This window comes from Dermacentor variabilis, chromosome 1, assembly GCF_050947875.1.
Source record: "Dermacentor variabilis isolate Ectoservices chromosome 1, ASM5094787v1, whole genome shotgun sequence".
Taxonomy (NCBI): Eukaryota; Metazoa; Arthropoda; class Arachnida; order Ixodida; family Ixodidae; genus Dermacentor; species Dermacentor variabilis.
In genome coordinates, this window is record NC_134568.1 from 110089597 (window position 1) to 110113911 (window position 24315).

General features: G+C 44.8%; 1 protein-coding gene across 1 annotated transcript in view; it reads right to left on the minus strand.

Moving 5' to 3' along the window:
- Positions 1–2716: 2716 nt before the first annotated feature.
- LOC142582819 (neuropeptide SIFamide receptor-like) overlaps positions 2717–24315 on the minus strand; it is a 252785-nt gene continuing 231186 nt past the window's right edge. Inside the window, exons 3-5 of the mRNA XM_075692882.1 lie at positions 20697–20979; positions 10102–10517; positions 2717–4478 (exon numbers count right to left, since the gene is read on the minus strand). Coding sequence (XP_075548997.1) covers positions 4361–4478; positions 10102–10517; positions 20697–20979 — 817 coding nt within the window. The 3' untranslated portion in view covers positions 2717–4360. The remainder of the gene's footprint in view (positions 4479–10101; positions 10518–20696; positions 20980–24315) is intronic.

A 24315-nucleotide genomic window follows, 5' to 3' on the forward strand; every position in this document is an offset into this window, starting at 1 on the left:
CAGCAGCCCAACACCATAGCCATTGAGAAACCACGGCGGGTACACATATTGCCCTGTTCCCGGTTATGGCGTTTTCACATACTCCCACTTCGAGCATGCGCGACGTGCTCTCCTACCCTGCTGCACTGACAGCAATAAATATAAAGGGCGGTAGGGGCCCCATCCTGATCTGACACTCAATCGTGACGGCTTCTGGAATCACAGTCTCATCATCAATGAACGGCACATTTGGTTTCACAGTGATTAAAAAAACGATGATAAATGAGCAAACATACTAAAAAATGTTTCACAGTGGCCAACTGCATTACGACGCTCAAGACAAGGTGCCCCACTCTATTCTCCTGGAATAGGCTGAGGCTCAACTGCATTCAGATTCCGCAAAGCCCTCTTGCATGGGTGGCCATAAAATCATACTCATGGAAGCTACTAGGTACGGACGTTAAGCTATTTTCGTATTTATAAACTCTGCAGTTCTTCTGTAGGGCTTTGTCATCTTCGTCGTCTTAGTACCGCTGGCCATGGGCATACTTCATGTACTGCACTGAAGATCACTGCACTAAGCGGCGCCGGTGCTATCAGTATGCCATGCGCATGCGCAATACGTTAAGCGCAGAAACTGAAAGACATGCTGGAAGCAGAATGTTTCGGACTGCTTCAGTTCTCCTCCTTGAATGCAAAATAATGCAAAACAGCCGCAGTTGCTTTATGTATTGTGTCATATGCGCGTCTAATCCGAGCGTGACAGATTCTGGCATTAACAAAGCTGCAATGGTTTCTCTTGGGTGCGCGTTTGCTTTTCTGCGCTTTTATTCGAATTCGTACTCGGCCAGTCATGAGGATACCGTTAAGACTGTTGCAAACAATAATAAACTGCTTAACTTTGGCTCGACCAGACACACGATTAGGGTGACCTAATCCGGCGTTTAACTGTAGGTCAGAAACTTCCTTGATCGACTGAATTGGAGTGAATTGAAAAGGCGAGCAAATTATTGGTGGCATCAAGAAACAATTCATTGTTTCAACATTAGAAATTATATATTTTTTTTCTAGACGAAATGAACTAGCAGCAGCTCCAACTTACATGCAGAAGCCCCAGGTTAAAATTTGACATTTAAGCCGTTCTGGTTCCGTGTTTCCTGTAGGAATCATGTTATACAGGAAATATCTCACATCGAGAAAATCAAATAACAAAATTACTTTCTGAAATGTGAGTCTCAGAAATACTAATTACATAATTTGTTGACTTTTTCCACAGATAACTATGGCTCTCCGTGAAATTCCAGAAATGTCCATGCGTTGCATGACGCTGCGGTTAGGCCACCACGCTCTATTTTTGGAGCCTGCTTCTAATGCATATAAGCTTCCATCGGTGTCACAAAATTAGTTTTCAAATAACCTGTGTCAAATGTCACATCATTGTGATTATGAATTAAGAAATCTGAAGAACCATTTGCTGCTTATAGCATATCCATTTTTCGGCAGTTAGTGAGAAGAACCTTCGATTTATTGTTAAAAGATGTGGGATAATTTTTTTTCATATTTTCACCTAATCTTTTATTGATATGCAGGTAATATGAAACTTTAAATTTTGTTCAAGTTCTTAAAGCAGCTCGAAAAGGAAAGGGTTATACTGTTTCTCTCTTTCTTGTTTTTAATTATCGTCTTCTTCTTTTCTTCTTCTTTTGATGCCGTAATGGACAGCCCAGCTGTTTCGAACGACTTGTGAAGGTTCTTATAGAATTATCAGAAAAAGGTGAGATTAATTTGTGGTAATTTTTTTCAAGTCTGCGCCGTCCAGAGAGCTTGCCCGTCCTCCCAATGTGGGAGCGGCCTGCTGCGCAATAATTGCGTATCGCAGGACTGTCAATAAAGTTTTTCTATCTATCCATCCATTCAACAATCGACTTGTATCGAACGTTAACGCAAAAAGAAATGCTATCCGCCGTGGCCGAGCAGTAAACGGATGATGATGTTTGTGACATTGGCAGACTAGGCCATCCGAACGCGTCTCCTTCGATGGCGCAAATAAATGTCACCATCAGTAGAGCAATTCAGCCCCTCGCAAAGTGCAACTAAAATGTGCGACACTTCCTTGCACACTAGCCACGGTCCATCTGGGAAAACTAACTTTGCTCCACATTAGAGACGAAACGTTCTCTAATGCAACAAACAAGCGTCTTCCTTTGGGAACAGAAACGCCTGCAGGACCACATGAAGTGTTCTGTATCGCCCACTTCGTTGCATCGGTAAAGGCTTTCGGAGCTTCAATTCCGTAACAGAACAATTATCGCCTGATATATTTTTACAGCGAAAGAGTTATTTTACCTTTTGATATCGCCGAAGAAGTCCAATTACGTCTCACAATGCCATCGGAGCTCGCGTTTCTCACCCTGTGGAGCTTATTCTCTAAATTTAGTTAGTTTTTACCATTTAAGAGTTACATTTGTGGATTTCGCGAATAGCTTGAGAGAAATTTATATTGCGTTTCTTTTTAGATAAAGCGATGTTTTCATGAGATTTCCCCGTAAGGCGAGCGCCAATTCATTAAGCACTTTCGCACTGCACTTGGCACTTACGGACTTACGGTGGCTTGGTGTCATCCTTGATGGTTTGGTGTCGCTCTCGGACTTCTGATCGCTGAATGCGGTTGGCGGGCGAACCCGCACGGAAAGTAGTTCTGGCCTTGCTTACGAAAAATGAAAACATCCAGTGTTGAGCAAAGTCTTTATTTACTTATACTTCACGCACGCAGACATACACATTCTTACGCACAATACGTACAGGCCATAACCAAGTACAAAAGAATAAATCATGTTGTGTTTGCTTTGTGTGTTTATAGTTTCTGTCTTGGTGTCTAGGGCGCCCTATAAATAAATGTTAAGGGTGCTTTCATTCTCTCAGATTATAAGCTATAGAGGCTTCGAAACATACGCCGACCGGTGCAGTCGAGCAACTGCTGACAGCAACGAGCTATATTACAGAAATTTTATTCAAACTTCATTTCTGGTTGGACAATCTCAAGTAAAACAAACGTGGCCACGATGAACAACCATCTTCATGAGCTCAATGACACATTTAGAAGGTTCTGCGTTTCACCCGGGAGAGATTTACAACGTCATATAGTACATGGGGGATTGGGAGACAAATTGGGTGAAAAATAAAGAGAAAGGAATGAAAGCAATGGCTGACATCACATATTACAGATGAGCAGAGGACTAACAACATGAAAAACTACGAACACAGAGACGATTGCTGCAGCGCTGAGTGCATTTTATTTAGAATTAACTGGGACATTGTTAACCATTTCCTCAGCAGGAGGCAATGTGATGAACAGGTAATCAACTATTTTCCTTTCTTTCTTCGTTTCTTTCTTTTTAAGCGGTACGGCTGAGGGTAACGCTATCGGCAGCCGAACATTATTCTCACCAACATTCGTTCTTTATTTTCAAACACGTTCTATAATTTGCTCTGTCTCTCTCTGTCGTTTTCTTTTTTTTTGCTTGGCACGACATAGTTGGAGTAAATGGGGAGTGAAACTGCGGAACAAAACCTCTGTTTGTTTTTTTACTTGCTCTACAATTATTGTCAATAGTCTCGTGCCATTACTGATGCAATCTAGAATTGGTCATCGACGAAGATGCAGAATTACCGTCCTTAAATGGCCATATCTACAGTTCTAAGAACGTTAAGTAAAGCACGTTACAGAGGCGTATTTTACAATACTTCACGCCATAAGCCTCATGCTTTTTTATTTTCTTTTTGGTGAGCATTCATGAAAGAGCGCTGAGTTATACACATACGGAATTGAATTCACCAATCTTTTTTTTTTTTTTTGCTCGTAAGACTTGTTTTCGCGCCATCTTCGTTATCACCTCGTCCGCCGTCGCCATTCGATGCTGCTCTTTCTTACCAATGCTTTTTGTTCACCAACGGCTGCGTGGATTAGAGCCCGGAGGACAGCTAAAGCAATTTATTTAGATCGCATACGAATGACAAAGCACCGCGATGGCGACTTTGCTTCTATAGCTAGAAATTGTTTCAAATGTTGATAGTAGGAGGAGAAGAAAAAGAAGTAATTGCATAAATTAATCGTTTACAAAGCTTACGCTTAGCCCTGAGGCTAGCCCAGGAGTTCGCCAGAGATGCTCGCTGCTGTCAGCGGCGCGCAGACCGCCCCCAAAATCGGTCTCGGAAGCATCGGCCACCGCACTCCGGCGAGACGTGGTTCCACCGATGCGCGCACTTTTGTACACTGGCAGGCGCGACAGGCCGTGCAGCGGTAGCACAGCGGGAGCAGAGCGGTGCTGTTGGTGGCTGCGGGAGTGTGTGGGTGGGAGCGGGCTCTAGGGCACGGAATGGGTTAGGCTACCAGGGACACCTTCGCGTGCTTTTCTTCGGCGTCCGTCCGGCCATTGGTTAGCAACGTATCTTTTTTCGCGCTGGCTCGAGGGTGCACTACGCACTCCGGAATCTCAGACCTGGGATCACAAACAACGCAGGATGTGTTAGGGCACAAGCAGCAGTGCAGTGGTGCGCATGCGCGCGCTGCAAGACACTCTCGCGGCGCGCACGTGCGCTGATTGTTCTCGTGTTTAGCGGTCACGGGAACAAAAAAGAAAATGAATCCCATACATAAAATCTGGTGTCTCGGAAATCTATGAATTAGGTATTTAAGTTGAGCTAATCATCCGCTTATTTTGATGGGCACGCTGTGCTTCCATCTTGGTGAATGGGCGGTGTAAAAAAAGAATACGTAATGAATGAAATAAATCATGCGGGGCCTGTTGCAAGTGCGACCTGCTAACATATCTTGCAACGAGTATTTTCTTCAGATTCCATTAATTTCTTATGATCCGTCCCATCAAATGGCTACAGTAGCAGGGCAGCCATTCGTTTAAGCCGCAGACAAAGGGGAAAATGAATGAAAAATAAAAATAATTGTTACGGAATACGCACCCTGGTGTTCCTTGTACTATCGTGGACAAATTAAACACGAGCCAGAAAAAAATGCACCGGTGTATATTACGGCAACGTCAAAAGGATCACCTGTCACCACTATAGGGTGGCTAAATCTGCTTCATTTTAAATAATTTCATGAAATAAGGTGACGTTGATAGGTGTACAGTTTGTTTACTTATAGAAAGAACGGTGTATGGTACGTCACAATTTTGATTAAGTATAATAATATGCCATCCAGCTCCAATCTTCAGTTTTTCTTTTTCTTATTGACATCTTTTTGTTCGGGTTTCAGTTAACCACGATGGTACACCCGTCACCGGTCAGTCTTGTTGAAAAAGCATGTTCCGCAATGCTTTGATAACAAAAAAAAAGTTATCTCTATTACACAATAAAACATTTTACCATAGCCCAATATCTCGATATACTCTCTCTATTGATACTGAGTCATGTAGACGTACGCCTACTTTAAACATGAAACCAAATTGTTTTTTTTTAACTAGGAAAGTGTCTGTCAGGTGAGGCCGTTAAAACTAAGGAAAGTGCTGTTCTTTATTTGCTTGGATCAGAACCACGCCGGCGCCCTGTTCCTACATACGTAAAAATTGACTAGTGGGAATATTTACAATCACTGTTAAAGGAACATATTGTGCTGGTATTTAAAATTCTTGTCTTTATACAGCCTATAAATGGGCCAGTAAGTCGATATCTCAGTGTTTCCTTAATTTATTAATCCTTTTCCCCCTCACTGTTTGCTTCCAAAAGTGAAATTTAAAAGGAGCATCGCATACGAAGTAGTGCGTACACATAGAAGGCAACCATCATAAAAAGGTCTGTGCTTGGCGTTTTAAACAATAAGCCGCGAAAAAACACGCGCTTCAGAAAGAACAACAACTTTTATTCACTTTTTAAAGCGTTTCTAGCTTTGATATTTGCCTAAATATTACAGCGACCCCTCATCCTGACACATGTGTCAAGAAATTCGCGACATAAACCCACTTCTTTATCGCAATCGAGAAGGACACTTTAACTCATAAAGAAGGCAGGCAAATCGGCGGGCCTCTGTTTCTGCTGCACACTGGCGCGCTCGAGTGAGCAATAAAGTCGCAGCTTTACATCACACCTGCACATTTATATCTTACGCGGACACGTCGATACTGGCTTTTATTCTTACCCTCATAGCTTGCTAAGGTATCTGCCGAGTCTTCGAGAAATCAACACACCTGAGGCCGTATTCACAAAGCTTTGGCCGGTGGTCTTCGCTAATACGTTGAGCATCAGGATCGGCTATAACTTGCTCTAATGAATAATCCTGGTGCCCAATAGCGTTTTGTGAATACGAGGCTACCGTTCTGGAGCAACTTGTTCCTTACCTCACCGCAAGATAGCCGCGAACTAACCACTTCCCATTAATAAGAGGTCCGCGACGGCGATGTGTCAACTCTTCGGGTTAGACGTATTATACGGAGACAGGCGGCTGGGCCGTAAAATGGAACAGCATGGTTTGTGCAGGATAGTTCCGAGCTTGAGTGTAGTGACCGGTGATTAAAAGCCTTGGTGGCTAGAGGCCACGCAATTGCTGCTGCTGAACAAGCTCGACTGCTCAAATTGTTCCAGCGTGTTGCATGTTGTAGATGCCGCCTGAAAACGAGCTACACGAGCAGTCAGGCAGGCAGCTGACTATTGCGCATGCTTTGTCATTTCTCTCTTGCATCAAAGCCTTAGTCGCTTGCCCCGAAAGCGTCCAATAATAATTCACTTGTCCTACAAGTTTTTCCTACACTCTTTGTAGTCGTCAGAAGTTTTGAAGAAACAGCGTGTATGGGAGGACCTGCCGATGAACAGCGTGACTACTGTAGAACGTTCGTTTCTTCGGATCCACAGAAACTCAGACCGAGAGCTCTTCACTGCAGTGAGCTTGGGGGCATCAGTGGTGCTATAAGACCACTGCAACATTGTTTCGCAACAGATCTTGCCACTGCTGCCGTGACGTCAAAACTTTTTGCAATGAAACTTGCGTTTGATAAATCCACTAAGCATATATTTTGAAGTTTGAGATCCAGTTAAGCATATACACGGTGTCCCAACTATCATGCACCAATATTTAAAATATGCGGATGCCGCATAGCTGGGCAGAACCAAGGTAATGCTGTTTGCCGTCCTTGGAAATACTCTGATTATTTTTGGCATTCCGCCTACAGTTACATAATCAGTCTTAATTAATTATGCAACTTCTCAAATATTTTAATTAGATGAAAAGTGCCAATGAGAATGTTGTAGAGCAACATGAAAAACTCAAGATGCAGCTTCCTGTTGCTCAATACGTGCTACATAAAAGTGTTTGTCCGAGCGTGAAAGCAGCCCTCAAATACACGATAAATTGCCGCGAGACTGGCCGCTCGAGGCACTTTACGTGTATATGTCGGCTTCCTTCACGCTCCGAAAAACACTTTTATGTAGCACGTATTGAGCAACAGGAAGCTGCATCTTGAGTTTTCCATGTTGCTCTACAACATTCTCATCGAAACTTTTGATCTAATTATATTTGAGAAGTTGAATAATTAATTAAGACAGATTACGTAACAAGGCGGAGTGCCAAAGTAATTTGTCTTCAATTGACGGCAAGCACCATTCTTGGTTCTGTCCAGCTACGTGGCATTTGCATATTTTTAAACATTGATGCATGATAGTTGGGGCACCCTGCATAAGAGAAGAACGCCTTTTTTCTTTTCAAAACAATAAGCACTAATTATTACCAAATTGAACCTTCTGAATAGGTCTGAATACATCTGCGTCTGTGTGAACCATTTCGGAGAAGGTTGGTAAGCAAACGTCCAAATTTGTTATCGGCATCGCATTTGCAATGCATCGCGTTTGTGTGCATCACATGTGTCTGATGCAGAGGCAAACTTTCGGAATATTGGGGAGGAGTTTACTTATGCCCCGACGGCTTCTAACGTGAGAAGCGCAAAAAGGGAGAAATGACAATTTATCTTGTATATGTGGCCACATTTGCGCTAGAAGACGTAAGCGGAGAGACATGCAAAGAAGAACGGAATGGTTGAAAACTGAACAGGAGTGTGTTATCTGAAGCGTAAACACTTAAGGCATGCATACTAAAATTAGCGCAACGGACAGAAGCAGCCGCAGTAGCGAAAGCAGCGCTAGCATTTAGCAAGTGACGAAGCAAGCATAAAGAATACTTTATTGAAATGCAAATGTTTGATCACATCTCAACACCTCACGCGAATACACATCTCGACAAATCACGCAAGCAACAAGAAGACGCCAAGAAAGTAAGGCAAAAGAAAGCATGTCCACAGAAACCACAAACATATACCAGAAAAAGCGCAACGAAAGAAAAACTGAAGTCTCATTCTTTCAAATTTTTTTCTATACATTCCATTCGCTCGTGAAGTCATATAAATGCTGTATAGGTCCTTTGTTCGTTCCGTTCGTCCTTTATTCATGGCATGCCCAGGAATTAGGGACAATTGGGTGCAGCTCGACAGCCGCAAGGCTCGGCACCATCAACTCTAATGTTCGAAAATTATTCTATGACGCGAGCAGTTACGTACGTCAGCATGTGCAGCAAATCACCATGCTGAGTAGAGCTGGGGAAAAAAAAACGTTCACCAACGAACCCACGTTCATCTGATCGGTGAGTTCGACCTCCGTTCGTCGAAAGCGCTCGGCCGCGGCTGAGCTGGCTTACCGCGCTAACGCGCTGGCTTACCGCGGGCTTCATTTTGCGCTTAATTTTGTGACTGTGCTATGAAGACCTAAATTTTCAAAGCCCTCTTGCTCATTTCAAGACGCGAAGTTACGAGGAGCTGAAAAAAGGAGTTTATGAAATTTTTAAAAACCCCCGAATATTCCGATCTACGCCGTGGTTTCCACGAAGATAGCTCTTGGTTGCGCAATATCGCCTCCGAATTTAGACGGCTTCAGTAGGCTCACGTCCAATCCTTTAAGCTCGGCACGCAATTCGGAAAGAGTTTTCAGCCACATAAATGAGTACCGCTCATTAATCATCTGTGGCAAGGCGGGTAGAATCTACCACCTCTGGATATTCTGAATGATGTCCGTTGCGATAACTTTCGAAAAACTGCGCTCACCCATAAAAACCGGACGTTCTCCCACTTGCGGGCACAAGGGCGCGCTAGTAGTTTTTGTCCCTAATTCCTGGCTTGTTCTGATCTGACTGTTTTTTGCTAATCCAGATGAAAAGTTACATGCTTTTCTCATAGAAATGTTAGTTCACCCAAAGAAGTAATTTAAGCCTTGCCAAAACGAAGCATAATTCTTTATCTACCCTGCCGCTACTGCTCCTATGCAATTATCACCACACCCTCTAGTACGCCATCTAAGCTGGCTCTCTGAAATGCTCTTTATTTACGGAATCTAAGCATCTGTAAACGAGCGTAAGAGCCTGACGCCTTGCGGTAAATTACAGCAAAGCCTATATTGCTTCCAGTAAGGCATCAAATGATCCCAAGTGAGGACACTGGAAGCGGCTCGTTTTCTCTTCCCACTGCAGTTTCCAGACCACGTATGTATTGTTATAAAGAAGTATGTTAAAGGTAAGCAGTAGTATGACAGTGGCAGCTGAAATAACGAATAACAGCAACTAATCTGAGGAGATTTGTGACTTCAATGAAGTTCTACGTTTTTTACCAGCAGTATCCATCTTCCGTCGCGCAGTCGTGTCACCATGGCCATGTGGTTGAGGAAACGCAAAAGGAAGGCAGGGCCACGGGCTCATATTGAGTGAAGGCCTAATCTGCAAGCCATATAGCGAAACAAACTGCCGCAAGATATTTCAATCGTTCGAGCATTCTGGAATCTCCTCAGTGGTGCAACGGGCTTTTAGGTGTTGACAGATTCACGAAAAGACCCATCGGATTGAAACTAATACACAGGGGGAAAGGTAAAGCAGCGTGGCACATTAAGACTCCACCAATGCCGACGTTGGCTTCTTCACTGCTTACAGATTTGCGATCTCACTGCACCATGCTCCGAGGGGCGTTAAACGCGTCCGGCCCAGCCACACGCAGTATACCCGCGGCGCCGAACTTTAGCGATGCAAGTCCTTGACGGCCTCAGACGGCCGAAGTGGAGAGGTACTCGCACTGCGTATCGTACCTGGAGAGACCCCTGTGGGTGGCGGCTCCAGCCCCTCCGGCGGCCGAGCGGATGGTGGTTCCCCGGAGCGAACTTGGCTCGCGCAGGGTGCCGCAGCAGCTGCGGCTCTTGATGATAGCCACGAACCCGCGACGGAACTTGCGGTTGAAGTACGCGTATAGCACCGGGTTGATGCAGCTATTGGAGGCGCCCAGCCACTGCGCCACGGGCGTCAGGATGAGCATGAGGTTCCAGTCAACGCTGCCTTCTTCGGGGGCGCTTCCCAGCTTGAGCCTCGTGAAGATGATGTACAGTGGCAGCCAAGAGAGGACGAAGATCACCACCACCACTAGCATCATCTTGACCACCTTGAGCTTGGACTTCTGCACCATCAGGTCTGTCTGCTTGCTCTCGCCCGGGATGTTACGCCGCCACACCTGCGAGGAAGCATCAGCAACGGCTCTACAATGTCGACCGAACGCTGGTGGTTCGTGGTGGCAGAGTGTAGGTCATGTATTGTGTTGGGTAATCTTTGTGGAGACATAGAGAGTATCTTACTTTGCCCTGTTACGCGTCGCGGCATTTGCCGCTAGACCACAAATCTCTGGGTTTAGCGCATTGAGCACCGGCTTCCTTTCGTACAAAACTAAAGTTTCACTGAAGTGCACTGAAAGCACAACATAGCAGTTATAACACAACAGCCCTGACGTTGAACAAACACATCAAGCGCACATAAATTATTCAGTTGTGTACATTGTCCACAGAGTGAGAAATCCTATTGCAGAACGTCTATTCGTGTTGTCCTGCACTTTTAGATCATCGGAGAAGACAAATGTATTATAATGTGTTAAATAACAGTAGAGGCACACCAGAGGTTATTAATCACAGCCCCATTTTATCCCACACACCCAACGTGACTGTGAGTGATACAAAAATATTTCTTACATTTGAATCTTTTTTGCGGTGACTAAAAAGCCCTAATTAAAATTTCTCGTGTTTTCTGCTGACTGACAGTATTCGGAAGTTATGTTACAAGAAGTGGCGTAGCCAGAAATATTTTTCGGGAGTGAGAAGGGGGGGGGGAGCTTAGCAGGCTTCATACTAACACAGAAATTTGGCGGGCACGTGCCTGGGTATGCCTATCCCCACTGCTTCTTGCTACGCCACTGATGCACAGATGCACAGATGCAAGCCGTCGGTAGTAAGCTCAAGAAGCGTGAATATAAAAAATATAAAGTTGTTTCATAAGGCATGAGCCACATAAAGAATGCCATGAAGCACTGCAATAAAGTAAGTGGGATAGTAGCCTAATAGAGGACCTCCTCGAACCACGCCTCCAAATTATTCCGCTAACTTTGACTTCTACCGCTCATGCCGCAACAAAAATACCAGAAGTTTAGGTAAACCGGTCTCATCCTGATATGGTTGTCAACTTGTTCCTAGCATGCAGGCACCTCCACCCTAAAAATGAAGGTTATTTCGTTGAATAGTGCAATAGCCGAGGTAAAATGAGCGTTTTTACGAAAAATCAAATATCAGGGGCTCATTTTACGTTCACAATAATCCAGGAATAGCTTTAAGAGTTCTGTAACTCTTCTGCAACTGTAAGAGTTCTTCAAGTGTTCTTTAAGTGTCTGTAAACAGACATGAACAAGGCATCAAGAACACGACATCACCTCCATGGCTTGAAGCGGCTCTGGCTAGCACACTCGACTATTTATATACCCATAAATAAGTAGCCTCTAATATGAAAGGCACGGCAGTCACCGCCATAGCCCATTTGGCAGAGCCCTGCTGATGGCAGGCGCTGGTTTTGGTTCGAATGCAACTTGTCGTGGGTGTTGTCCTCTATTGTACTTTTCTTCTTTCTCTTTAATCTACGTATACATCAACGCAATATATATATACATATATATATACATATATATATATATATATATATATATATATATATGCTCCATTCCTGCAGTTCAAACATACCTTGGCTCTGCTTTTGCTGCATAACGCGAATGTTGGTTAGCGGATACTTCAAATCTCAAGTCATTTTTTTACAGCAGACACCGTGATCACTTATAGGTTATGACGTTCCGCTGCTGATCACAAGGTCGCAGGTTAGATTCCTGGTCCCAACGGCCGCATGTAAATGGCGACAGAAAGCAAAAAAAAAAGACGCTTGTGTACCCTTTTTGAGTGTACGTCAAATAATTCTAGGTGATCATTATTAATCGGGAAATTCACACTAAGGTGTCTTTCATAGGCCACTGTGACATTAAACTCAATTCAATTTACTTCTCATTGTTCAAATTAACTACCAAGAACCCACTTGAGCAACAAATTATGAGGCTTTGCGACCCACCATATTGCACTTTGGACTCCGCCAGACGCCACAGACATGAACTCTAAATTAAGTTTGGCAAAATTCTATTGTTCTTGGGCCTAAGAAATAAGTAGGCGGGGCATTAGGATTTGCGTCCTAATCACAACGCATGTGGCTCAGCCGCGAATGCAACCTGCTACTTCGTGCTTAGTAGGAGAACACGACATTCGTTGATGTCGACTTCAGTAAAGAAGGGAGGGAATAAGGCTTCATTCGACAGAATTCAGGACCATTGCCGAGGCAAACAACCGCGCACTTAGATTTAGGTGCAACTTAAAAAACCTCAGGAGGTCAAAATTTCCGGAGCCCCCCACTACGGCGTGCCTCATAATCAGATCGTGGCTCTGGCACGTGAAACCCCACGCTTTAATTTTTTTGGACAGCTCTCTTTTATTCCTGAAGATTTTCAGTCATTAGGCGCGTGCAATACCCCAACCTTGAAAGATAAATAGGTTTGGGGTGACGTTGTTTCCTTTAACGAGGGCCGCGGTTAGGAGGCACCAGCTGTTAAGGAGCGCAACGACGCACACACCCGTAAAAAATTACACGCAGAGTCTCCTGCGGGAGTTATCTAAATGATGCGTAAGCATTTGCCACTAATCACGTGCTGTTTCGTCGTTGTATGCTGCTGTGTTTGTTATAATTGCGAAAAATACCGCGAAAGAAGAATTGTGAGACAGAGAAGCGCGGTTACAACACCGAAATGTTAACTGAGACCAGCATGAGACAACGAAGAGGCGAGTAGTAGCAATGTTCACTCATGTTATAGACAACTCCCAGAGGATGTGGATGCGGGACGAAATGATGAGAGAGATATTGTAAATGAAGCAAATACAATGAAAACTTATTACGTATACTGTCTCTTGTTTGGTTGTTCTTGTTGCGTTTCTTCTTTATGTTCAAATTGGATGATAGTGCGTTTGCATGATGCCGCTGCTTCGTGGAAGATGAGCACTGGCCGATCTGCACTTTAGTACATGACGTAATTGAACAGTGTCACGTTTGGTAGACCATGCACGTAGACGTGGTCGATGACGCCGCTCCTCCCAATGCCAACCATTATCAATCGCGATCAAGTGCGTACGCCGGCGGCGGCTGCGTATATGACGCGGCCGCGAGGGCCCTATATTGAAAGGGACCTGGGATGGGGACAGAGTGCGCCGAGGGCTGATAGCTCCGCGTGCGCTTTGTCCTCGCTGCTTAGTTCGCGTTGAAGCGAGAGGCAGCACGAAGTTAAACTCGCTCGGTGCTGCGGGCCCCATCTTGAAAGCGATGATATTATGTGACGGACAGAGGGACGGACGGACGGCCGGGCTTCCTCGTATGGCAGGCGTATAAATGCTTACTCATTTAAAACACGAACACCAAGACGCAAGCTTAGTGCACGGGGAAGCGCCCTTAAAAACGCGGAAAACGTTACCGCGCCCCGCGTACACAATTGGTGAAGCGGCACCGCGACAACGCAACGAGCTGAGTGATCGCCGAGCACCCATCAGCCGCGGGGCCAGCCGTATCGCGAGCTAAGCGGAGCAGTTACGCTCCGTCAGTTCCATGACAGGTGCGCGACAGCAGTCTGTGGCAGCTCGCTGCTCGATCGTCGGCACGATTAGCTCACTGATGCTTGCTTATGCTACACGAAACCAATAACGTTCTGCAACAGACTGCGCCGCCGAGCCGTGGCTCATACAACCGCGGGGTCCCATCGTACTGTAAGAAATATTGTGTGTTTCGCCCCGTTCGAGCGGCTAGGCGAAAGCAAAACCAAACTTAGATACCTCACGAAGGCGGAATTTACGATACAGAGGACCGCCGACTGCAGCATCTCGCAAAGTCTGGCGCCCTTGCCTCTGTTGCAAAATGCGCTGCTAGGCCTATACGTAATGCGATCACTGTGCTGTTTTTGAGCTTGTTAATTGCTTAGCTCGCTTACTCTATCCTTGGCACCGTTACACATGCTCTCGGTCAATTTACTCTTCGTCATGGCTCTCATAGGAGAACTTCTCGGAGTCTCCATAAAAGCAGGAAACAAAAACAGCACGCCTTGTGAAGTTGTTAGCGCCAAGCGAACCACACAGCCTTGCAGGACAAGGTTATGTCACGAAAGTAGTGCACGTTGTCCAAGAGATATGACGTGCAGTTGCTGTTTGCCGTGGCACCCGCCGAATACACAGAGGTGCTGAATGCAGATATTTATTTTCGTAAGAAGACTTAGTCCTTCGCTGGGCCACCTGCATTAATAATATGTTCGCTAAGACGATTGGCCAGCGTCTTTTCATACGAATCGCACGAAGTCATTCCTAGAGCTTGCTGCTGCGGGCTCTACAAAGAACATCAGAGGCTACTCACGCTAGCCGTAAAGGTTAATTGCTGACTTACTCTATTTTTGTAGCGCGGCTCGAGCGCCTTGAAATGACGTGTCGAACGTGTCATTATTTACATCTTTCGATCGAATTTCCTGCCGCCTTTGACTGTAGATTTTCTGGCCTGGCACACATTGAGCAACACGAGAAGTTATCATTTGTATGGTCAACGCATTACTTCGCCTGCGAAAGTACATTTGTTCCCCTTCATCTCTAGTGAACGCATCCGCCTGCGTCATCACTAATCGATACTGTCCTTCGATCTAATAACGTTACTGCGGTGATTTCGCTCTTGATCAATTGTTACACTGCCCTTAGCTTCCTGCCAAGGTTCTTTTTTAGCTCTTAAGTTTCTGCTCCATCACTGGCACGTTAAAGCAGTTACATATGGTAGTGTTTCTTTGTATGGGAAAAGTTAACAAAAAACCCGTATCTAGTCTACTGCTGTTATTGCAGACACTATGGGCTAGGTGGACATTAGCATCAAGAAAAATTTCGACAATGTTGTAGCTACCTAGATAAAATATGCCAATTAACTTTTTAATTACTAACTTTAGGACACATCTTGAAGCCGAGGAGTGGTGACGTCATACCAGCTTAGCAGAAATCGTAAGATTAAGCATACTTTCGAGATATGCGGCCTTAAAATGGGCTAGATATACATCCGCGTTCCCGTTAACAGATTCCCAAGAGCGTGCCTCTTACAGTACAGAACAATCTTAATTGGAACACTGAAGCACCTTTCAGAGACTTTGGGGACAGATATCTGGAAAGTGGTGCCCGTTTTACGATTTCTGCTAAGCGACATATGACCTGCCTCCAGGGCTTCAGAGCCAGTAGACATAGCCTCCATAGCCGCCAGGCTTAGTAATGTAAGCTTGTGCAACACAATATTTAAGGGACCTGTCGTATTTAACTGACCATGAGGTATAAAGAAAATTTAACGAACAGAGGGCTTGTTGCGAGGAGCCGTCTGTTCGAAGAAAAAGTCAAAATCAGTCAATAATTTGGCAGTAAACTCTGGCAGCAGCGGTAGCGAACCTGGCACATTGGCTTACATTCCCCTGTTCTACACAGATTCTTCGACGGCCCTTGTGTCCCCGGCGGTAGTCTGTGTGGAGCTACCTACCCCTTTCGTCTTTAGAGCTGCATCGTTCCCGTGTTACCTACACGTGCGGATTCCTCAGCCCGGCCGCTATCTGCAGCTGATAGCGTCGACGATTTCTACCACCGGGTGCCACTGCGGTCCCGATTGCTCACTATAAAAGCCGCTGACGTGGAAGACAACGACATTTTGGCAGCAGCGGTAGCGAACCTGGCACATTGGCTTACATTCCCCTGTTCTACGCAGGTAGAGTCCACGCCTTGTAACATTCGCTCTTTAGTTCATTTCATGTTGTCTACTCTACTGCTGCTGCCACTCGAGTCTGCTTCCCTGTGTTTCCGTATCCTGTTCCCATGGCAACTGTAGACACTTGTTGCTCATGCAATGAAGTTGTTAGCTCAGATAAAGCGTCTGTGTCATGTGGCTAATGTAAGGAGCTCTTTCACATTGGGACATGTGCTGGCTTATCGGATAAACAATATAAGAAAAAATCTGAATCGGCTAAACAAAAGTGGATTTGCAATGCGTGCAGAGTTGCAGGAAAGGATAATGAAGGCTCAAGCGAGAAGTCACCACTTGACGAACTAGCTGATATAAGGTCGCTTTTAGCTAACATAAGTCAAAAGTTGGATAAGTTATTGCCGCTTAAAGAGACTGTGCCAAGCATTGAGCAGTCGGTACAACTAATGTCTGATAAGTATGACGAGATGTTGGCACAAATGGCCGCGCAAGAAAACGACGCGAAAGCAATCCGGAAAAGGCTTGGACACCTTGAACAGAGCTCTCAGGCTAGTGACGATGCGACAAAGAAGTTAGAGGCGGATCTAAATTTAATGAGCTCGAATGGAGAAACCGCATGTTAAACCTAGAAATTCACGGTGTTCGTGCTGCTGACAAAGAAAATTTGCTTGAGAAAGTCAATTCTCTTGCCACTTTGATTGAGGTCCCTGTATTTACTGAAACCGATGTCACTGCCATTCACCGCCTTTAATGCAAAGCCGGCCGCATTCCTGGTATAATTGTGAGGTATCACAGGCAATCTGTTCGAGACCAGTGGCTGGACAGCCGCTCAAAGCTGAGGGAAAAGAAATCCAAGGTGTTCTTTCCGGGAAAACATGACCAGTCACAACCGGCAACTGTTTCGAGAGGCTAAAGACTGGGCGAAAGTAAACGGGCACTAATTCGCGTGGCACAGGAATGGAAAGATCTTGCTGCGAAAGATCGAGGGCGACTCTGTGATCGGAGTGCGTCACAGATCAGAGTTTCCTTCCTGAGCCTGCGCACTGAAGTTGATCTTTCCCGCTTAAAGATGGCTACTGATAGTCCCTTGTTTCCGCAAGAGGTAGATAATCTTGTCTCAAATCAACATGCTCGTTCATTGAAGTGTCTTCACCTTAATGTTCGTTCGCTCTATAACAAAGAAACAAATATAGATGACTTTAACAATGCTTTTCATTTTTTGTTTGATGCTGTAATGCTCAGTGAAACTTGGTGCAGAGGTGGTCGTGACGTGCCTAAGTATAGACATTATCAATCGTTTTGTGTGAACCAAATAAACCACCGCGGTGGCGGTGTTTTGCTGTTGTTGAAAGAGCATGTAAATTGTGAACTGCTTCCCGACTTTTGTATGTGTTGCGAAAATGTTGAAATGGTGACAGTTCGTACGAATGAGTAAATATTTTCTATTTGCTACAGGCCTCCAAACGGAAATCTTCTTCAGTTCCTTTCTTTTTATGAACAGCTGTTGTCTTTTACTGCAGAAAATAGCAATTACTTGGTGTCCGCTGGTGATGTTAATATCGACATGCTGACCACTTCTGTAGGACAAAAGGCTTTGTTAAATATTTTACCTTCAAATGGTTATGAAAATTTAATCCGTTTGCCAACAAGGATTACAACCGAAAGTGAAACATTGTTGGACTTGCTCATTACAAATGCTGCCACTGAAAATGCTACTGCCGGGGTGATGTCACACGATCTTAGTGATCACCTTCCAGTATTTCTCTTATTAAGAAAACACAGCTTTAGAAAGAACAGGAAGCATGAGTATATGCTTTGTCAATGTATTACTAAAACACGTCTAGGTAGTTTCAGAGACGAACTTCTACGGTGCGACCTTAAACAAATTTTAGAAATAGATAACGTTGAAATGGCGTATGGCAAACTTATTGTTGAAGTTTCTCAAATATATAAGAAGAATGTTCCTGAAAAAAAGCTCAGGCTCGGTAAAAAATTACGGGACCCGTGGATAACCCCCGAATTCCTAAAACGAATTCATTATAAAAATGCGCTCTATCACAAGTTCGTCAAGACTAAGGATACAAGTACATTAGAAGAATACAAGTCATATAGAAATAAGCTAAGTAAGGAACTAAAATTGCATAGGAAGTCCTATTTTCAAGCAGAATTTGAGGGTGGTTTGAACAAACCTGATACCTTATGGAAAAAGGTAAATGATGTCTTAAATCGTCGAAAGTCCGCTCCGCGAATACAAACTCTATTATATGATGGAAACGAAGTATTGGGAAGTGCTCTTGCAAATGTTTTTAATGATTACCTTGTAAACTTTTCTGGTGGTAGTGCGTCGTCTGATATTAGTGAATTTATGCGAAACAGAGATTCATCTTCACTCTCTCTTCACTCCTTTACTGAGACCGAGGTGACATCAGTTTTCCTCTCACTAAAAAATTGCTCAAGTTGCGATGCAGAAGGCATGCAGATTCGCCCTATCAAGTACGTGCTTGATATCATTTGCTCCGTACAGTACCTATATTTTTAATTTGTCTTTGTCAAGCGCTATCTTTCCTTAAAGGATACAAATAGCAAGAGTGTAGGTATTGTTCAAGAAAGGTGACGTTAATGATACTAAAAATGACAGACCCATTTCTATATTACCTGTTTTTTCGAAAGGGCTAGAAAAACTAATACCAATGCAGGTTTCAAAGTTTTTTGACAAGCACAGCCCAATTTCTCCTGCCCAGTTTGGAGTTAGGAGACGACGGTCTACGGAATTAGCACTACCTCATCAAAATGAATTTATTATATCGCAATTTGAAATTAAGAACATTGTCCTTGGTATTTATATTGACTTTACTAAAGCATTTGATTGCATCCTTCACTCTGTTCTACTTGATAAGCCTAAAACCTACGGTATTCGAGGTCACTGTGTAAGCCTTATAAAATCTTATCGTGATAACCGCTGTCAATATGTTGAAATAAACAATAGCCGCTCAAATTTGAAACATATCACCAGAGGCGTTCCTCAGGGTAGTATTCTTGGCCCGTTCCTGTTTATTGTATATATAAATGACTTAGTAAATATCTACAAAGATGCGAAATACGTAATGTACGCAGACGATGCCAGTATATTTTTTTCATCACCTGACTCTCGTAGCCTTCAGAATAAAGCTAACACTGCTCTAAAAATTCTTCATGTATGGTCAAAAGAAAACTGTCTGCAAATCAATATAAACAAAACAAAAGCAGTAATCTTTAGGCCCAAATCTAAGCATATAATCACTTCCATCAACCTCGTTAATGACGATGTAAACATAGAAATTCTAGATAGTTTTAAAATAATTCGAGTTATATTAACACAAAATATGCTTTGGGACATGCACATAGAATCGATATTGCGCAAATTATCTCGTGTAGTTGGCATGATGGTGCGGCTGAGACCTCTTTTACCTTACAGAATCAAAGTTCTTGTTTATAATACTCTATTTTTTTTCTACCCTTTATTACCGTCTGCTCGTGTGGGGTACCACATCACGTACGAATCTAGAGAAGCTTCATATACATCAGAAAAAATTTGCGCGAGCACTATTTAACTTGCCTTACAATGCCCACACATCAGACTTATTTCCAAAAGCAAATATAATACCCGTGTTTAACCTTTATAATCACAAGTTAAGTCAAGCTTTCAAACGGGAGGTAAAAGAGAATTTAAAGTTTCTTCATGAGTTATCTGATCTCACCAGGGACACACATACTTGCATCACAAGGTGTACGGAACAGTGGAAGGTGGTCACTCCGCGAGCCAAATATTCTACACAAATGATATCATACACACTACCAACACTTTTAAATTTGTTTCTGAAATCAAATCTTGATATTTATATAGCTGATGTACGAGCTTTACCTGCACATTTTGTCACTAATTCTTTCTTAAATAATTTAAGAGCGTCTTTCAGGAAATTCGAGTTCTTGCGTTTATTTTTATGGATATTTCACATGTAGTCAATTGCTATGTATATATATCTCCTGTTCAATCGCTGTTTGCCTCGTAAAGGAGGCTACGGGCTCTAGTAAAGTCGCTTGCCTCTAAAGCGACTCTTACCCGCAGTCTCCTCCATCACTGATGGAAAAAAAAAGTTATTAATAATATGTCAAACTTAATGAAGCCCAGTCATTTCAATTGGGATGCCCATTCGTTCGTCGAGGCAAATCGTTGATTGCAAGAAGAGCTCACCACGCGTTGTTATAGTGAATGCTGAACTACTAGGACGTTCGCGCAAGCCGCCTAAATAAGTAGCTGAGTCTGCGTTTTTCATCGTTTTAAAACACTCCAAATTCCTCAGAACAGATGCTTGCGACACACATAGAATATGAGGATAGGAAAGGTAGCGAACCGGAAAGACGTATGGTTGTCTACCCTAGAGAGAGTTGAAGGGATGATGGCCTCGCAAGTTTAGAGAAAAAATATCGTTACTTAAACACACATCCGCGCGCAAGATTCTGAACTCTCTGATATAAGCAAGTGAAAGAGACATACCTTGACCCAAATACAGCCGTAGCAGACGACGATGAGCAGCAACGGGAAGATGTAGCAAAGCACGAGGTGCGCGAGGATAAAGTACAGAGTTGAGGAGCGCTCGTCCGGCCACTGCTCGACGCAGAGTGTGACGCCTGGTATGCTGGGGTGGATGGGCTGAAGTGTGAAGTAAAGAGCCCAGGGGAACGTGATGGCCACCGAGAAGGTCCAGATGACCAGAAGTATCTTGCGCACGCTTCGCGTCGACAACTGGCACTTGAGCGGATAGCAGATCGCCAGGCATCTGCAAGGACAACGCACACGGCTTGTGTTGTGCCCGTCGCGCTGATTTATGTATACACTGAGACAAGATGAATGACGTTCAAGCTTTATACCCGATGACATGTGCAAACGTAACGTTTCTCCAGGTGATGGAGGGGAAGAGTGGTCGCCGTTGTCCCGTGATGAGCTCGAGTGCTACTGCGGATAACAAGACTCTTTTTCGTGTATACCCGAGCCAGAAAGTTCCCAGAGAGATATCTGGGGAGATTCTGCTGGGAAATCGTGCTTCTGAATGCGCATTTGCCGGCACTACGGAGGACGGCGCACTTCGCTCCCGTTTAACCGCCTCTCAACCTTCCGCTGCACACGTGGCTACGGAACTTTCTTTCAATAAAAAAAGCACTTGCTTTCTTTTTTCTTCTTTATGTTAACAGACAAAAATTTTTTTTACTTTAGTAAAACTGGTTCTTATACAGTAAAGTAAAAAAAATATCAACACCGCAAGCGAAATGGCATTTCTTCGCCTCTTTACTATCCTCAATAACATTTGAGTGCAGCTTCACCAGCCATAGCCGTACAAGTAAAGACAGAGCGCTCGTATGCGCGAGCATATTGGTCTTCCTTGCTGAAAAAGCTAAAGCTTCTCTCCAGAATGACGGAACAGCCATCAACAGATAATGTTTGTGAAACTACAGAGTAAGTTAGAAACAGAAAAGGTGTGTTACTAAAAGTGCTGTACTTTTTTTATCTATTCTCACAAGAAATTTGTTACAGCGTAGCACGCTAGAAGTGGAAGCGGCAAGCGGGTGCAAGGGCGCAATGCCCCGCTGGCCCAGCGGAAAGGCCGAACGTCTCGGTGGTGAGACGGCTCGTGAGGCCACCTCATGGCGGCCGCGATGTCTGCGCTATTCTTTTCACTTCGCAAGCCACGCACAGCAGAAGCAGCAGTGCGCAAATGTCATGTTTAGACCGGTAGTGCAAAGCTGAAATGGTCCTCAGCTATTTTAGAGATCGCAGACCTACATACTTTTTTTTCGTTTACGTCGCTCAAATCAGCAATAAATGTATTACTGAGAATGTTCTCGCCATCCCCAAATCAGCCGACAGCTGTTGTGGGTCCAGCTGCTCGCGATGACGCCGGATGACAGCATTGCTGAAGCGGAAGCAAGCGAAATTTCACTGATTTTGACGCCAGATTGTAAATTCCCCGTCGTATGCAGTGAAATAATATTTGGCTCACAAGTTCACATGAGCCTCTTTAACAGATCGACAACGTTGTCTTGCTATGCTCAAAAAGTGTTTCGGGGAACTTTTCAACGAACGTACTCCATCGATAAAAAAACAAATAGCGGAAGTTAGAACTTCCTCAAACACGCAAGTTCAGCTAATACGGCGAGGCAGTGTGACGGCTGAGTTGCGCTCTCCGTTGAGCTCTGCAGGACTTACGGATGTATGCAACGTTTTTAACACTGCGAGCCCGGTACTTCCAAGTGACGAACGGCATGCGCGTTATCAGCATGACCGAACATTCTCGACAGGAATGTAATGAGCGCTGCGTTTTCAAGAAAGGAAATGCAAGAAAGACAGATGACAGTGTGGCAAATATACACCACAAAGGGTGCAACTATTTTTAGAGTGTACGAAAACATCCAGATTTCTTCTTCACTCTTAAAAAAGTTGCACCCTTTAGGGTGTATATTTGCCTCACAACGATAACCATCCTCATCCTTGCTTGCGTTTCCTTTCTTGAAAACGCTGCGCACCCTACTTTCCTGTCGCGAAAGCTCTGTCATGCTGATAACGCGTTAAAGAAAACAAATGCGGGTAAGACAGATGGCGATTATCATTGTGAGGAAAATATACACCCCAAAGGGTGCAAACTGTTTTAGAGTGTTCGGGGCGCGTTTTCACGGGGCAGATTAGTTAGTTTGTAAGAACAAGTACCTGGCATTGGTGTTGTTGTTACAACATTTATTAAACTAACCATAAGAAGTTTTCGCCCCCAGGAACTGAATCTATCAAGGCCGGCGAGGGACAAAGTAGGAGGTTAATTCAAATATAATGGACCATATTTAGTCTTGTAGAAATAGAAGTATTGATTGGAATATGACGCGCAGTCTCCCGGGAGGGACCAGTGGGAAGTCGCCAGGCGTCCAAATCCTGTGGCCTCAGAATAGGGGGCAAGGTGGCCATCGCTCTTCTTCGGTGCTCGGCGACAGCCGAGCAGCTCCAAAGTATATGTTCCTAATCCCGCAGCTGGTTTCCTGGAGGGGAGCGGCAAGTGGCTGATTGCCAGGTCTGGACGTAAATCCTGGCACGGTGAGCTGGTATCGCTGCTGTCACGGTGACGAACCATCGCAGGCGTGTGCCCTCAGCGCGGGTAAACTTCTTCGTCAGAGGCGTAGGATTTTACGGTAGGACGTCCGGGAGCGCGGCCCTTCGAGCCGTGTTCGCCTCTTCCAGGACTGTGTTCGGGTCGATAGGGTATGGGTCAGCAGGCACTTGTGGCCGTGTCTCTGAGAGGCAGGAAAGAAGCTCCCTTGCCAGAGTGTGGGCCATTCGGTTGCCAGCGACCCCAGCGTGAGCTGGTAGTCATGTGAGGTGGGCGGTGCTGCCAGCCTCGACAGCCATTCGCATCGCCCGGTGTATCGAATGAACAGCAACATTGCGCGAGTCCAGCCGGGCGCACGCCTTTATGGAGGTCAGCGAGTCTGTGTGAACAGTGTGATGAGTGAAGGCTGCAAACAGGGGCTTGAGGACGGCGCCGCATGCAACAGATATCGCAGCCAGTTCCGCCGTTAAATGGGTCGTTGCAGGCAGAGAGGAAGGAGGAGTAGGCAGCGTACGTGCATGGGTAATAGTACGATATCACTGAAGCTTCGTCACTGAGGGCGGAGTCACTGTAGACAGCGTGGCGATGGGGAGAAGCGTTGCGAACTACTGCTTCATGTTGCCTTGCGTAAGTCAACTGGCTCTATGCGTGATAGGCATACACGTTTAAGGGAATCGTTGCAAAGTCCCCGTTCAGGGGACAATAGCACGGAGCAGGGAAAGAGGGCAGAGGCGCGAAGGGTCTGGCACATGAAGAAGCGAGAGGGAACTGTGACCAGATATCGTGGCTCTTAGTCGGAAGTATTGTGAGTGCTTGGCAGACTCGGCTATTACCTCGATCGGATTCATCCGGGCCATTTCGGCGATGCGGTGGAAGGGTGTGAAACGCGGCAGGTCGGTGACAACCCTCATGGCTTCGTGGTTAAGCGATTCGAGTTTTCGTCGTTGCTTTTGGGTCAGACTGTAGAAGTTATAGCCGTGTACAGCACTTGAGATTAGCAGGGTAGTTACGACACGATGGATAGTT